The sequence below is a fragment of the Salvia miltiorrhiza genome, chromosome 2 (genome assembly GCF_028751815.1).
Source record: "Salvia miltiorrhiza cultivar Shanhuang (shh) chromosome 2, IMPLAD_Smil_shh, whole genome shotgun sequence".
Lineage (NCBI taxonomy): Eukaryota > Viridiplantae > Streptophyta > Magnoliopsida > Lamiales > Lamiaceae > Salvia > Salvia miltiorrhiza.
This window is the reverse complement of record NC_080388.1, coordinates 3,872,652-3,889,490: the sequence shown is the minus strand read 5'-3', so window position 1 is coordinate 3,889,490 and position 16,839 is coordinate 3,872,652. Positions and strand designations below refer to the sequence as shown.

The 16,839-nt window shown below is 38.9% G+C and overlaps 1 protein-coding gene across 1 annotated transcript; it reads right to left on the bottom strand.

Annotated features, from left to right (window-relative positions):
* Positions 1-2,329: 2,329 nt before the first annotated feature.
* On the bottom strand, positions 2,330-2,976 carry LOC131012704 (dirigent protein 22-like). Its single transcript, XM_057940695.1, has one exon. The coding sequence runs from the start codon at positions 2,954-2,956 to the stop codon at positions 2,429-2,431; it is 528 nt and encodes a 175-aa protein (XP_057796678.1). The 5' UTR covers positions 2,957-2,976; the 3' UTR covers positions 2,330-2,428.
* Between the last annotated feature and the right edge of the window lie 13,863 nt (positions 2,977-16,839).

Genomic DNA, 16,839 nt, shown 5'->3' with positions numbered 1-16,839 from the left:
ACAATTTCCACTATTACACACATTATCGTCTGAAATTGTTTGTAATGGTCGAATAATGTGCGTAACGATAGATAATGTGTGTAATTATCGATTTTAGTGTGTAGACAAGCATTTTTCCGTGTAATCATGAATATAGTTTGAAAATCCTAAATCAAGAACCAAGAACAACATAAATATTCATAAATACTAGACCAAATCAAACAAATCTTGTGGTTTCGAACATCAATATAAAGGGGATTAAGACTTTTTTTCTATTATCAAGTTTGCCCAACAAAATTCAAAATTTTATTTTCAAAAACTCCCAACAAATTCAAAGATATATGAGATTAGGAGAAAGTGACTTACCAAAAACGAGAGAAAGTGAAGCAAGACGGCCGGGAGACCGCCGGAAAACATTGGAATACAGTCGGAGTCTGAATTGATGACTTGGAGAAGAAGATGGTTATGTAACTTTTTTTTTACCCAAAATCTAGGTTTTGTTTTTTGTTTTTACTATTTTGTGTTATTTTCAAAAATAATAAAAAATTATCTAATCAAAATATATTAGTAAGGGTAAGTATGTCATTTTAACACCGAAAGGCTACATTTTCTATATTTTTATTTTCATGGACATTTTTTCCTACAACTAAAAGGTTTTGGATTTTGATACACATACTTTTATATTTTAAACTTCATTGACACTCAATATTTATAAATAACTCAGCTTCACATGTCCTTTAATTAGTGAAATTAAGATAAATAAATGGCGTGATCATATAGGTGAAAGTGATCTATATTGAGTTCAAAAATTTTGTAGGCCACTAACTTAGGGAGTTTTGCAAAATTAGGTCACATTTTTTCGGACTTGCAAATTTGGGCCATTTATTATTAATTTCGGCGTAAGTGAGCCACATTTGGGCCCAATCGGTTATTTTGCATGTGAGACGTGCGTGACTTCACAGTTGGAGTCCAAACGTTGTTGTGGAATTTTATTTCATTCTTTTATTTGGCATATTTATACACATGTAAAAATAAATCATAAAATAATACATAATTAAAAAACACAAATAAAAAGGCATGTGGTCCCTATTTTTTCTACACACATAAACTAAGCGAGTCCTATCCATTTTACACTCTTAACCCTTTTATTTTTAATTTTCGTGCTCAATGCAAATGTGCCAAGATAAATGGGACGGATGGAGTAATATATTGTAGGACAAGGGCTAGATCGGAGCAATTATATATGAACGCAAATTTTGTAGGAGCATCTAAAAAGGGGATATAGACCTATATATAAAATGTCCTTTACTTATGCATGCAAATGAGCAGAATTATTCAAAAAATATAAAGATCTTAATTGAAGAAAAATTGTTCAGCAAGACCTAGTTAAGCTTAAGCTTGATAATAAGAAATCATGATTTAGATATGATATCTTCAAACCTTTAATTGCAAATAGAAATACCAAATATATCTTGATCGTAGAAATGTGAGAACTTTCTAAATATTCATATCTTTTAGGAAATAAAATATAGCATTGCTTGTTTCTAAGTACAAATTAAATAGATTTGATGCTAATTATAATTAATTAACAACTATTCAGTTCATCCACAAAAATTATAATGTAGTTCGGGGTATCATGAGTTTTAATAAATGATGAAATATATATATAAAGTGAAGCAAGAGATCCATCAAAATTGAGTGGGTGAAAGAATCCAACTAAGTTGATGTGTTAAATGATTGAATTTTTTTTGTAAATATTAAGTGTGTACAAGGTTTAAAATATAAGGGGGTTATTATTAAATAATAGCTCGAACTTTGACCTTATATTCAATTTGTAGCTTGAACTTATAAAACTACGAAATATCTTGATCTTTGAACTCGTGTTCAGTTTATCGTCCGAGTCAAAATTTCGACTAATTGAAAGTGATGTGTCTCACCGAAAGGTGACATAGCATTACTTAGCAATTAAAAAAGAAAATTATACTCCCTTGGTCCCGCAAAGCTTGAGCAATTTCTTTTCGGCATGGGTTTTAATAGTTCGTATTTAGTGTGTAAAGTGTGGTAGGTGAAAAAGTGAAAAGGTGAATAAAGTAAAAAAAAAATTGTCATTTAAGAAAATTGTTCAAACTTTGCGGAATAACCCGAAAATGAATACTGCTCAAGCTTCGCGGGACCGAAGGAGATTTTTACACTTAGATGGCCGAAAATTTGGCTCGAGCTATCAACTGAAAAGCTGGTTAATTGATAATATTTGTAAATTCGGACAAAAAAGTGAATATAGGGTCAAAGTCAGATTTCAATTTTCGTGAACGAACAAAAATAGTAATAAGACGATAATTTTCGTGGGCGGCGGAGGAAGTAATCAACTATATAATTTGCATATAATTCAATAACAACCAAGTTGAACTCGAAGGAGAATTGAATTAATTCTTGGTGAGAAAATAAGAATCTAGTAATGTAGCAGAGTCATATTAGACTGTATGACTGCATGACCTCGCACCGGATCATAAGAAAGAGTCTCGAAAGTGGCGTAGCCGCGGGCTAGCCGGAATTTCCCGGTGCCGCCCACCACCGCCACCTCCCTCACCTGCTCGAACTGCGGGTCGGAACCTTGCAGTTCGAGTGTGCTACCTTTGTAGTCGCCGTCGATAAACACAACCGACAGCAGCAAGTGTGCGTTGGACCCGTCGAGGGCCGTCGTCACGGCCAAGCCTCGGCCCCTTGCGATTAGGGCCGAGCCTTCTCCAATTTCTTCGGTGATTGGGTCGTCCGTGACGAACATGGCTCCGAACTTGGAGAAGTTCAGAGGTCCCGTCGACGGGCCCGGGATCTCGATCACGGTCGTGTTCCGATCGCCGGAGTAGTCTTGATAGTAGACCGACATTTTGGTCTCCTTGAGATGGCCTCGCTTTGCCTTTGCATATGTGAAGATGGCGAGAAAGAGGAGTAAAGCTAATGTGAGTTTATTGGATGCCATAACCTTTAAATTGAAGCTTAATGTTTGATTTCTAACATTTCAAGACATATTTATAGGGTCGAGGGCAAGCTCGATGAAAAGTGTGGTCTTTTTGTTATTTTGATATGTCCACAATAACTGTGATGTTTTCATTTTGGTATACATACTTCAATATTTTTAACTTAATAGACACCCGATAATTTTAAAAAACTCATCTTACGGATCGATCATTTATTAATTGTCTAACAAATCAACTTTCATGCGTTCATTTCTTCACTTTGTAGATATCTCTCAAATATTTAAAACTTATATTCTTTTGGTGGATGGAGGGACTAAAACAATAAAGAATAATCTATATAAAAATACAAAAAATACGTTTCAAATAATGAATATAAAATATATTTTCACGATGCAAAATTAATTAAATATACAGCCAAAGCAAGTGGCAGGTGGCGATCCGAGAATCTTGCAGCGCGCCAAGTTGGACTATAATCCAAGCTCAGCTTAGCTCTAAATATGATGCTAATCACATGTCCTTTAATTATTAAAATTAAGATAAACATAATTAAATGTCGTGATCATATAGGTGAGAGTAATATCTAAAAGGGTTTTTATTAAAAAATAGTTCAAACTTTAACCTCAGGATGACTTTTTAGTTTGAATTTATAAAAATTATAATCATAATTTATCTATATTGCCAAGTTTATGACAATGAAGCGCAGTTGGTAAGACGCTTATCCTTCAAGCAATAGGTCGAGGGTTCAAGTCACCCTACGAGCTAGAGTGTGAGTAGGTTTTTTTCTTTATTTAGTTGTAACAAATTTATAAAATCTATATTGCCAAGTTTATAGCCCGAGTAGGGGTGAGCAGAAACCGAACCGACACTGAAAACCGAACCGAACCGAACCGTATTGGTGCGGTTCGGTCCCAATTCTACTGGTTGTCGGTTCGGTTCGGTTTCAGAAAGTAAAAACCGAAAATTTTCGGTTCGGTGTCGGTTCTGAGTTTTTGGTTCGGTTTTAAACCGAACCGAACCGACAAATATAAATATTTTATTAAATATTTATATTTTATAATATATATTTAATTTTCTAAGAAACCATAAGTGAAAAATGAAAAATTAAAAATCTGACTCCCTCCTAAACCCTAGGCGCCGCTGCTCAGTCCCCCAATCTCCATTTCAATTTCTTCCGCTTCCAGCCTCTCACTCGGTCATTCCCTTCCATTCCAGCCTCTCATTCCAGTCTTCCGGCGTCCGCCCACCGTCCGCCCGTCGTCGGCGTTGCATCGCCGACTCCAGCCATCCGCGTCGCCGACTCCAGTCGTCCGCGTCGCCTACTCCAGCCATCCGCGTCGCCGACTCCAGTCGTCCGTGTCGCCTACTCCAGTCGTCCGCGTCGCCGACTCGCCTGCCCAGACTCGCCGCATCCGCGTCCTTCTTCCGGCGGCAGCCCATAGTCCAGACGGTTTTGGAAAAAAAGAAAAAGAAAATTGGCATCGGTTTGGAAAACCGAACCGAAACCGACGATTTTGCTGGTTCGGTTTCGGTTCGGTTTGGCAGCTACAGTTGGTGCGGTTCGGTGCCAAATTTAAGCATCGGTTTGGTTTTCGGTTTTGGGTTTTTGGTTCGGTTTTGCACCGAACCGAACCGATGCTCACCCCTAAGCCCGAGTCAAAAATTTGGCCAATATAAGGAGTGACATGACTCGTCGGAAGCTGACTTGAATTTTTTTTTAAATATATATATATATATATATATATATATATATATATATATATATATAGATATAGATATAGATTTTTTTATATCTTTACAACAGCTCCCAAATGTGTAGTTTTAAATCAGAAAAAAAAAATTAAAAAAATTAAACTCTTAATTAGTAAAATAGTGATGTTTTCAGTGAAATTTTTATCCGGGTTATAAACTGGAGAATATATATAAGTTTAGATTATATTTGTAATAAATTTAGGCTAAAAAGACATCATCGGGTCTAAGTTCGGACTATTTTTTAATAACAACCCTATCTAAAATTTATTTAGAAAACAAAGTATATATAGCCCTACTTATAAAGATAAATGTTATACTACATACCTTATGTGTGAGCTTTAGTTAGCATTATCTTTTTGTTTAATATATTTATTTTTATAATTTTAATATTTCATAAATTATTATTGAGATTGTTAATTTTATAAATTACATAAAATTAAAGTTTGATTTATTCTTTTTATTAATATTTGAAGTTAGAGGAAATATGATCAAATCGAACTTGATAATTTAAAGGTTGAAAATGATTCCTACTTATTAATGTTCCTATTTTAAAAGAAAATTTTGTAGAAGCGATGACTTAAGTTTGAGATTCGACTCTCACAAGGGAGATTGTTAATATATGTGTGGGTTAGATTGAAGATATAAATGAAATTATCAATTGGAGGAGTTAGGCTAAAAGCAACTCTTAGAGTATTAAAAAAAAAAATTGTCGTTGGTCTTTTCATAATCTAACGATTGAGATTCAATCTTAGATAAATTACACGTAAAATATGAATTCTATATAGAACACGTAGAAATTAACTGTGTAAATGTCTGAATTGCGAAAATTACAATTTTCGCTATCTATGAGATCCGAACTCAGGACCATAAATTTGATCAAATAAAGTGATTAATCAACCATAAACATTGATGATCTAAGGACTAAAAATGATTTATATTTTATATTTTAAAAAGTTTATTTTAGCTCCCGGCTCTATTATCAATTGCCATATTGCACTCATAGAAGATGATAGTAATAGAAAAAGGTACTCAAATATACAACATAGATGTGTAAATATTACAAGTCCACGCTGAATGACATACAATATTATTTCTTACTTAACCATAAAATAAAATTATAGAAATGCAAAAGCCATCGCATCCAAAACTGCATAATCATTTCCATCTCAAAAACGAATTGCATGTATAAATATTTCAAGTACACTTGAAATATTTGAATTTGAACTTGTAGAATTTAGGGTTAACTGCAAACTACTGAACTTTCAAACAAATTAATCTCATTGTACACACCAATTTAAAATCATTACTAAATTTATTCAACTATTACTTTTTCTCATTTTGTTATCTCGTCCATTTTTCTTGCCAAACTTAATGCTGAAGTGGCCGTCTGAATTCTTGTATGTCCGAAAAATAAAAATAGAGAATAGTTGAGTAAGATTTTAAAATTAATGTGCAAAACGAGAATTGTTTAAAAGCTCAGTAATTTATATGCAATTAAACCGAGAATTTATTTAAAAATAATGTAGCACAGTTATATTAGATCGTATGAAAGCATACCCTTTCACAGAATCAAAGGAAAGAGTCTCGAAAGTAGCGTAACCGCGGGCTAGTCGGAATATTCCGGTGCCGCCCACCACCGCCACCTCCGTCACCGGCTCAAACGTCGCGTAAGAACCTTGCAGTTCCAATGTGCTACCTTTGTATTCGCCATTGATAAACACAATCGATGATAGCATAAGAGCAAGGGAGCCATCTAGGGCAGACACGACATACATAGCTTGGCCCCTCGCAATTGGGTCCGAGCCTTCCTCGATTGCTTCGGATATCGGATTGTCCGTGACGAGCATGACTCCGAACCTGGAGGTGTTCAGGGGTGGTGTCGATGGGCCCGGAATCTCGATAACGGTCGTATTCCGGTCGCCGGAATATTCTTGGATGTAGAATGTCATTTCAGTCTCTTTGTGATGCCCTAGCTTCGCCTCGGAAGAATATGTTAAAATTGAAAGAAATACAAGTGAAGATAATGTGAATGTTGGAAATTGGTTGTGAGTAACCAATGTTTAATAATTTTTCGAGTACCGAAAACATTTAATTTAGCAGAATTAAATGGGACAGGATCGATCTACGTTCCGAGTAGATGATCGTAGTATATTTATTTACTCAAAACCGATTTCCGGTGAGTGAGAAATAATTGTTTAAAGTTGGGTACTTGAAACATGGAGTTGTGGGAAAAGATAAGCATTAAATAAGATTTAATACTTATCCCACATTGGAATGTGGATCACATTTATTACAATATAAAAGCTATTACATCACAGGATGTAATAAAACTGTGTGCACACGTGACGGGTTGCACAGCCCACACGCGCGCACCGCCGCCGCCGCCTGCCCAGCCCCGACCCCGTCGCCCGACGCCCGGCCCCGGTCTCGGCCCCAGCCCGTCACCCGACGCGCGGCCGTGGACTTGGATCTTGGAAATTGGTCTTTGGGTGGTCTTTGGGCTGGCCTTTGGGCGTCGCCCGACGCGCGGCCGTCGCGCGTGGACTTGGATCTTGGCAATTGGTCTTTGGGCTGGCCTTTGGGCCTACCCTAGGCCCACATCGACCCTTATCTTTTTGGACCAACGGAAACTTGGTTCGAAGGAGACGAGGCCCAACCCGGTTGGGCCTACGCGCACGCACATGAAGCCGGCTAGGGCTTGGCCCGGGAGGACCCTTGGTCTCCCAGGAAGCTTCCCACGTAACTGCAGAGCTGTTACCTCTGTAACTGCTGTCGGAGGAGTCATGGCAGATTCAAACAGCAGGGCTGTTACACCTGTAACTCCCGACACCTTTTGAATACCATCAATGGTATTAATCCAGCAGGCTCCCCCTATTGATGTGGACTGTGCCTATAAATAGGACAGCCTCCATGCATCATAAAACACCTGAATATCATTACAAGCAAAATCACTCTGAAACTCTGCATACTGCATCGTTGAAGTTCTGTTCTCGCCTCGTTCCAGTTCGCCGGAGCTCGTTGGTGTGCGGTGCTGCTACCTACGAGACGAAGCCGTTTCATCTTTGGGGACGACACGCCAAACCGAGAGCACTACCGGGGCGCATCTCGTCTTGCGGACAGAGGACCCTCCTCGACTCGGCTGCTTTTCCTGGTTTATTACTTTGTAGTTTCAATACAGTTTTTCCCTTGTAATCTCATCTCCTACATTTCTGTGTTCCATTGTACTACGCCCGCGAGCTTATATTCTAACAATCGCAAGACGAGATAAGCTTGCAACGTGGGAGTTTGAACTTGTAAACTGAACTTAATAATTTCGGAACCTAATACCTTTGCTGGAAATGTCGACCGGCCCTGCGAACTCCACTGAGGCTGCCAACGCCGTTGCCACTGCCGCTGCTTCTGCCGCCGCCTCCGCCGCAGCCGCATCAACCGTGGCACCCGCCACCTCTGCCGCTGCTGCCTCCACCTTTAGTGGTGGACATTTTGGTGGTCCAACACCGCTGCCTTTCTTGTTTGGTGCTAACCAAACGACTCTTGGATGAGATAGTTCCGTGCAAGGAACGGTTGGCCCAACTCCGTTTGGGTCAACGTTTGGATCCACTTCGAGTGGTTCCATGGGGTCCATGTTTGGACAAAACGTTGGGGCCTTCGGGGCCAACATGATGGGCTATGGCCACATGGCGGGGTCGGTGCCAACTCAACCCCAAAGGGCGAATGCAACCGCCGACAAGCCACCAAAGTTTTGTGGCTCCGACTACAAAAGTTGGCGTCAAAAGATGTTTTTCTACCTCACGACGTTGGGGTATGCGGGATACTTGACGGACAACGAGCCGCCCACACCGGCGGAGAACGAGACGAGCTTCACCGTTCGTGCAGCCTATGATGCGTGGCATAATGGCGATTTTCTTTGTAAAAATTTCCTTCTAGGTGGTCTAGGGGATAGTTTGTACAAAGTATATGTTGATGTAAAGACCTCCAAAGTGTTGTGGGAGGCACTAGACAAAAAGTATAAGCTGAATGATGCTAGCACTAAGAACACTTGTGTAACCAGGTACATGGAGTACAAGATGGTGGACTCGAGGCCCGTCATCGACCAAGTGCAAGAGTTCCAACTTATCTTGCACGACGTACTCGCCGAGGGACATGTGGTCTTCGACTCATTCACCGTGGTGGCGGTGATTGACAAATTGCCCCCAAGTTGGAAGGACTTCAAGACTTACCTCAAACACAAATGAAAGGGGATGACGTTTGAGGACTTGATCGTGAGGCTTCGCATCGAATGCGAGGAAAGGAGGATCGATGGCAAGGGGAAGGGCCAAGTTGAGGCCAAAGCTAACTTGTTGGAGCGTGGTGGCCCATCCAACTCCAACAAACGTGGGTGTCCTAATCCTAAGGACAAAGGCAAAGGCAAAGCTAAAGCTCCTGCCCGCAAGTTCGAAGGGGATTGCTACAACTGTGGCAAACCGGGCCACTTGGCGAAAGACTGTCGCAAGCCCAAGAAGAAGAAGGCAAAGAAAGATGCCAACGTTGTCGAGAAGGACTTCGACGATTGGAACGAGGATGACTTAGCGGCGGTTATCACCGAGGAGGTCAACCTTGTTGAGAACCAAGGTGCTTGGTTCATTGACACGGGCGCAACCGTGCACGTGTGCTCCGACAAGAGGCGTTTCTCTACCTACAAAGCTGTTGAAGGGAGGAAGCTAAGCATGGGTAACCAAGCGTCGTCGGAAGTTGCCGGAATGGGTGATGTGGTGCTCAAGCTTTCATCCGGCACGGAGATAACCTTGAAGGATGTGCTGCATGTCCCGGACATCCGCAAGAATCTCATCTCGGGTTCTATACTAGTGAATAAGGGCTTTAGACTAGTATTTGAGTCCGAGAAAGTTGTTGTAACCAAGTTTGAAAAGTACCTTGGTAGGGGTTTTCTCACCAATGGGCTTTTCAAGCTTAATGTTCAGCCTGTCAAGCGTGTAACTGGCAAACCTATCAATGAAAATGCTACTACTTCCTCTTACTTGGTTGAGTGTTGTGATTTATGGCATTGTAGATTAGGACATGTTAATCTAAATGCGATAAAAAGATTAGTAAATATGGATTTACTAAAAATAAACAAGTTTAACACTCAAAACAAATGTCAAGTTTGTGTTGAAGCAAAAATGACAAAGTCTCCGTTTCATTCTGTTGAAAGGAGCACTAAACCTTTAGAACTAATCCACACCGACGTGTGTGATCTAAAGTTTGTGCAAACACGAGGTGGTAAGAAGTACTTTATCACTTTTATTGATGATTGCACAAGGTATTGCTATCTTTATCTTCTAAGGAGTAAAGATGAGGCTATTGAAGCTTTCAAGAACTTCAAAACAGAAGCCGAGAATCAACTTGGTAGTCGAATTAAGATGGTTCGAAGTGATAGAGGAGGAGAATATGTTGCTCCGTTTGAAGAATTATGCAACGCTAGTGGTATAATACATCAAACAACTGCTCCATATTCACCTCAATCTAATGGTGTTGTTGAACGCAAGAATCGAACTCTTAAGGAGATGATGAATGCCATGTTGATTAGTTCTGGGTTACCCCAGAACATGTGGGGGGAGGCTGTTCTATCAGCCAACTATATCCTCAATAAAATACCGCTCAAGGGAAGGGACGTCACTCCCTATGAGTTGTGGAAAGGCAGAAAGCCCTCATACAAATACCTTAAAGTGTGGGGGTGTTTAGCCAAGGTACAAGTGCCTCCACCCAAACAAGTCACAATCGGTCCTAAAACAATTGATTGTATCTTTATTGGGTATGCACTAAACTGCAATGCACATCGCTTTTTGGTTCACAAATCAGACATTCCAACAATGATTGTAGGAATGACGTTGGAATCAAATAACGCTGTCTACTTTGAGAATATCTTTCCTTGTAAAGACAAGGGAAAAGAAGAAGCTAGTACAAGCAACGATACTAGAGAAGAAGCTACTAGTTCTGAACCTGTTGAGACAGTGCCCGAATCGCGAAAGCGACCAGGCCCTGACCTTGAAGTGTCAGAACCAAGACGTAGTAAACGAGGCAGGATTGCCAAGGACTTTGGTCCAGAATATATCGCCTTCATGCTAGATGAAGAACCTTCATCTATCAAAGTGGCGTTCTCTAGACCAGACGGACTACTCTGGAGGGAAGCAGTCCAGAGTGAAATTGATTCAATCATGCAAAACCACACTTGGGTGTTGGTTGATTTACCCGAAGGTTGTAAACCCTTAGGATGTAAATGGATCCTAAAAAGGAAATATAAAGCTGATGGATCAATAGACAAGTATAAATCGCGCTTAGTCGTTAAAGGATTTAAGCAGCGTGAGGGGTACGATTTTTTCGATACCTATTCACCGGTGACGAGGATTACATCCATTCGAGTGCTTCTCGCGATTGCTGCTCTGCACAATCTTGAGATTCATCAAATGGACGTCAAAACTGCGTTCTTAAATGGTGATCTGGAAGAAGAAGTCTATATGGAGCAACCTGAAGGGTTTGTAGTACCTGGACAAGAGAAAAAGGTATGCAAACTAGTAAAGTCTCTCTATGGACTAAAATAAGCGCCGCTGAAATGGCACTTGAAATTTGACAACGTCATGTTGTCAAATGGCTTCAAAATCAACGAATGTGACAAATGTGTCTACATCAAGAGCACTAGTAATGGGTACGTTATGGTGTGTCTCTATGTAGACGACATGTTGATTATGGGAAGCAACAATCGTATCATTGTTGATACAAAGAACATGTTAAAGAGGAATTTTTGACATGAAAGACATGGGGTTAGCTGATGTGATCCTTGGAATGAAAATTCTCAGGACCACTGATGGAATAACTTTGACACAATCTCATTACATTGAGAAAGTGCTCAAAAGGTTTAATGCGTTTGACAAATCGCCTGTAAAAACCCCATTAGAACTCAACGTTCACATGAAAAAGAACATGGGTGAACCTGTCGCACAGGAAGAATATGCAAAAATCATTGGGTGCCTTATGTATATTACAAATTGCACTCGACCTGATCTTGCATGCCCTGTGAACAAATTGAGTCGCTATACAAGCAATCCAAGTAAAGAACATTGGAAAGCACTTGAGAGAGTTTTGAGATACTTAAAGTATACTCTAAACTTTGGAATACACTACACGAGATACCCCCCGGTACTTGAAGGGTACTGTGATGCTAACTGGATATCCGACGCGAAAAACTCGTTATCAACGAGTGGTTACGTGTTCACTATAGGGGGAGGAGCAATCTCGTGGAGGTCTACAAAACAGACATGTATTGCTAGATCCACCATGTAATCAGAATTCATCGCTTTAGACAAAGCAGGTGAAGAAGCCGAATGGCTACGAAACTTTTTGGAAGATATTCCATGTTGGTCAAAACCCGTGCCGCCCGTCATGATAAACTGCGACAACCAAGCAGCTATTGGGAGGGCGAAAAGTGGGTTGTACAACGGTAAGTCTCGACACATTCGTCGGCGACATAATACCGTAAGACATTTGATCGAAAGTGGAGTTATCTCAATTGACTATATAAAGTCAATAGATAATCTGGCCGATCCGCTCACTAAAGCTTTGAATCGAGATCAAATGTATAAATTGCTAGAGGGAATGAGTGTTAAATCCACAAAATAAGGATGATTATAGTGGTAACCCAACCATGATGACTGGAGATCCCAAGAACGTGGTTCAATGGGAAAACTAAGCTATAAGATTCCAAGTAGAACACTCAACTACTTGCATTCCCTAGAAAGCATTTGAGTGTTGAAACCTGCTTAGTGGTAAGGTTAAGTCTCGACTTTTAATGATTCCTAAACACCTCGGGGAGGTTGAGTATTGCAGGATACTCGGGAAAGAATCACCTATATAAGTGAGATGTGGGGGTCGCATCGACCTAACACTTATGAATCCAAAGAGCTGTCCAAGGCCCGCAAAGGACAAAAACGTGAGAACGAAATGAGGTTGAGGCGTTAGTGTGTTAATACTGTTGTCTCGGTATACACGAAGGAGAAATGGTTCAAAGACATCAAGTTCTACCAATTCACCAGTATATCCGATAGTATTAACTAAGGATGGTTCAAGGCCGCAAACCACCTATTCTAATGCACTAAGGTCTCTTGAGAATAGAGCTTGTGTCTGCATTTGCATTTGGCTATTTCCACTCATGTGGGGGATTGTTGGAAATTGGTTGTGAGTAACCAATGTTTAATAATTTTTTGAGTACCGAAAACATTTAATTTAGCAGAATTAAATGGGACAGGATCGATCTACGTTCCGAGTAGATGATCGTAGTATATTTATTTACTCAAAACCGATTTCCGGTGAGTGAGAAATAATTGTTTAAAGTTGGGTACTTGAAACATGGAGTTGTGGGAAAAGATAAGCATTAAATAAGATTTAATACTTATCCCACATTGGAATGTGGATCACATTTATTACAGTATAAAAGCTATTACATCACAGGATGTAATAAAACTGTGTGCACACGTGACGGGTTGCGCAGCCCACACGCGCGCGCCGCCGCCGCCGCCCGCCCGGCCCTGGCCCCGTCGCCCGACGCTCGGCGCCCGGCCCCGGTCCCGGTCCCGGCCCGTCCCCGACGCGCGGCCGTGGACTTGGATCTTGGCAATTGGTCTTTGGGTGGTCTTTGGGCTGGCCTTTGGGCCTACCCTAGGCCCACATCGACCCTTATCTTTTTGGACCAACGGAAACTTGGTTCGAAGGAGACGAGGCCCAACCCGGTTGGGCCTACGCGCACGCACACGAAGCCCGCTAGGGCTTGGCCCGGGAGGACCCTTGGTCTCCCAGGAAGCTTCCCTCTGTAACTGCTGTCGGAGGAGTCATGGCAGATTCAAACAGCAGGGCTGTTACACCTGTAACTCCCGACACCTTTTGAATACCATCAATGGTATTAATCCAGCAGGCTCCCCCTATTGATGTGGACTGTGCCTATAAATAGGACAGCCTCCATGCATCATAAAACACCTGAAAATCATCACAAGCAAAATCACTCTGAAACTCTGCATACTGCATCGTTGAAGTTCTGTTCTCGCCTCGTTCCAGTTCGCCGGAGCTCGTTGGTGTGCGGTGCTGCTATCTACGAGACGAAGCCGTTTCATCTTTGGGGACGACACGCCAAACCGAGAGCACTACCGGGGCGTATCTTGTCTTGCGGACAAAGGACCCTCCTCGACTCGGCTGCTTTTCCTGGTTTATTACTTTGTAGTTTCAATACAGTTTTTCCCTTGTAATCTCATCTCCTACATTTCTGTGTTCCATTGTACTACGCCCGCGAGCTTATATTCTAACAGTGAATTTGTTGGATACCATGACCATTTGATATATTGTGATTGATTTTTGTGTGGTTAATTTGGTGTAGGACCCAAGTCTTATTTATAGTGTCGAGGCTTAGAAAATATTATAAGCAAGTGAGTGAAATAGACTTGCCCACATGGAAAATATATATATATGGGGTGCGTTCCAATGAGATCTTCTATATGTGGTGAGATCTTAGATTGATTTGTGGGTGTTGATTTCATATATTCTATGGCTGATATTTACCTAGAGGTCGAAAATTTTTATCACAGTTCGAATTCTGGAGGGTGAGAAATTTTACCAATTTTTTTTAATATCGTTACGTGGACGTTCACACAGAAGAATTTATGTCTTTGTTGTTTGAAAGATGTCGATTCGTTTAAATTGGCTTAATGTTGTGTTTGGCATGGTATTATTTTTAGGGCTAATCATAGTTTATGTTCTAATTTTCAATGTTTATTTTTTAGAAAATGTCGCCAACTAATTAATGTTTTTACTTTCAAACCCTCAACTTTGGAAAAATTTTGATGTAGACCATGCATTACGGGCAAAGGTACGATGAATAACCTCGTCGGATTCTTAAGTGAATTGTACATGGACTTTTATACCCCACGTCAAAACGACGTGATCATATCGATTCATCGTAGTGCATGATTCATCATTTCATCGCCAGAATCTGTAATGCTGGGTATAAAGTGAATATATTTTATAAAAAATTTATGTTTTTTATAGTAAAATGTAAATTGAATATATTTTTTTAATGCTATAATTTAGTGACACATGCAAACTATAATTAACTCATATATTTTTTTTTTCAAAGTGAAACTATTAATGCATTTTGATGGAAGGGGCTGCAAGCAATTATTAATGGAAAAATTTAGGATCGGAGCATCTATACAAAGGGTTAATAAAATGCCAATTCCTAGACATGTAAATGAGTTGAACTATTAAAAAGTTAAATAGATTTCGACTGAAAAACAAATTGTTTGGCGAGACTTGCAAACAAATTAAGCTTCTGTTTGACAATTCTTGGACTGTACATGTCGGCTTCTGATGGAGCTTGTTAGTATATTTGCACGTGACTGAGTTATATTCAAAATATATATGAGACTTTCAGTTTTATAAATTACTTATTAATATTGTAGAGATTTTAATTAATTTATGATAAAGACTCTAATTTGTGAGAGGTCTTTGGTTCAATCTCGCCTGTGTGCGGTGATGTTTTCCTACTTTTAGGTGGTGTTGAATTCTCGCCTGTGTGTGGGTTGCATAATTGATTATATTCGGATACCTCTTGTAATTATAATTCAAGAAATATATATAATATTTATATGAGCCTTATATATTGAGTATATTAATTCATTGTCTTATTTTATATGAGCCTTATATATTGTGATTAATAAATTAAATTCGAGCTTGACTCAAATAGATTATACATTCTAATTAATTTATAAAAAATATTAAGGAATGGTACTATTATTGAAAAGGAACATTTTCTTACATGAATAAAAACCAGCATGTGGTTCAATCAAGGTTGTCTATATAATATTCGCAAAATCTTGTGTGCGGTCGGTTTGAAAGTTTACATTTTTTACTTTTATTCATAAGAACTTTTACTTTTAGTTATGTTTACTCATTAATACTTATATTCTTAACTATTTGGTCAAGTAATTATTGTTACATGAAATGTAATATTTCTAAAGTATTACATTTATTCACGATAAGTGTTACTTTTATTCATGAGAACATGTAATATTACATAAGTATATATTTGTGCGAACAAATGTATATCTTATGTTGATTAAAAGTAACCGGCCGCATGCAAGACCAACCCTATAATATTTGTGATATATACATATAAACTATAGATGGCTATTACCCCTTTAAAATTCGATTAAGTTACATAATAATTCCAACTCATTCTTTTAGCTAGCACTCACAAATTTATTTAAGCTAATGTAATTCCAACTTATTCTTTTAGCACTCAGCAATTTATTTAGTATTGCTAACTGCAATTTTATTAGCTAGCAGCATAAATTCTATTCCCTCCGTCCCATGAAGTAAGACCAAGTTTTCTTTTTGGTCTGTCCCACGAAGTAAGACCAGTTTCTAAAAGTAGCAAAAAATTTACTCTTTATTCACCATTTCACTTTTTCATCTACCACACTTAACACACAAAATACCAATTTCTTAATTCTTATGCCGAAAATAACTTGTTCTTGCTTCATGGGACGGAGGGAGTATTAAGTTGTGCACATTACCATGATCTATCAAACAACTAATAATTCAAAAGGTCAATATTAGTATTAATTTAGTGGAGCGTTCTCAGCTCGAAATCGTGATTTCTTTTTTAAAAAAATTCAAATAATGAATATAAAAAATATTTTCTCGAGGCAAAATATAATATCTTAAGCAGGTGGGCGATCCGAGAATTTAGCAGTGTGCCAATAAATGCTTCGATTAGTTGAAGGTCAACTCATCTAAAGATGCATCTAATTACATTTATTTCATTTATAATATAGCTTCATTATTTGAATAGGTTGAGTTTTCATTTAGTGTGTGTGACAGTGTGAGTGCTGGTGTGTATTATATTGTAATAATTCTGAATTAAAAAATATGTATTTTTGAATGATCTTAAATTTTTGTAGTAATTCTGAATTAAAAAATATGTATTTTTGAATGATCTTAAATTTTTACAATTATTTGTTCAGATATGTATGCATTACTTGACCTCAAATTTCTCCGGTTGTTTCCTCAAAAAAAAAAAAAAAGTCTCCGGTTGAGTGGTTTAAAACTTGAAATTAAG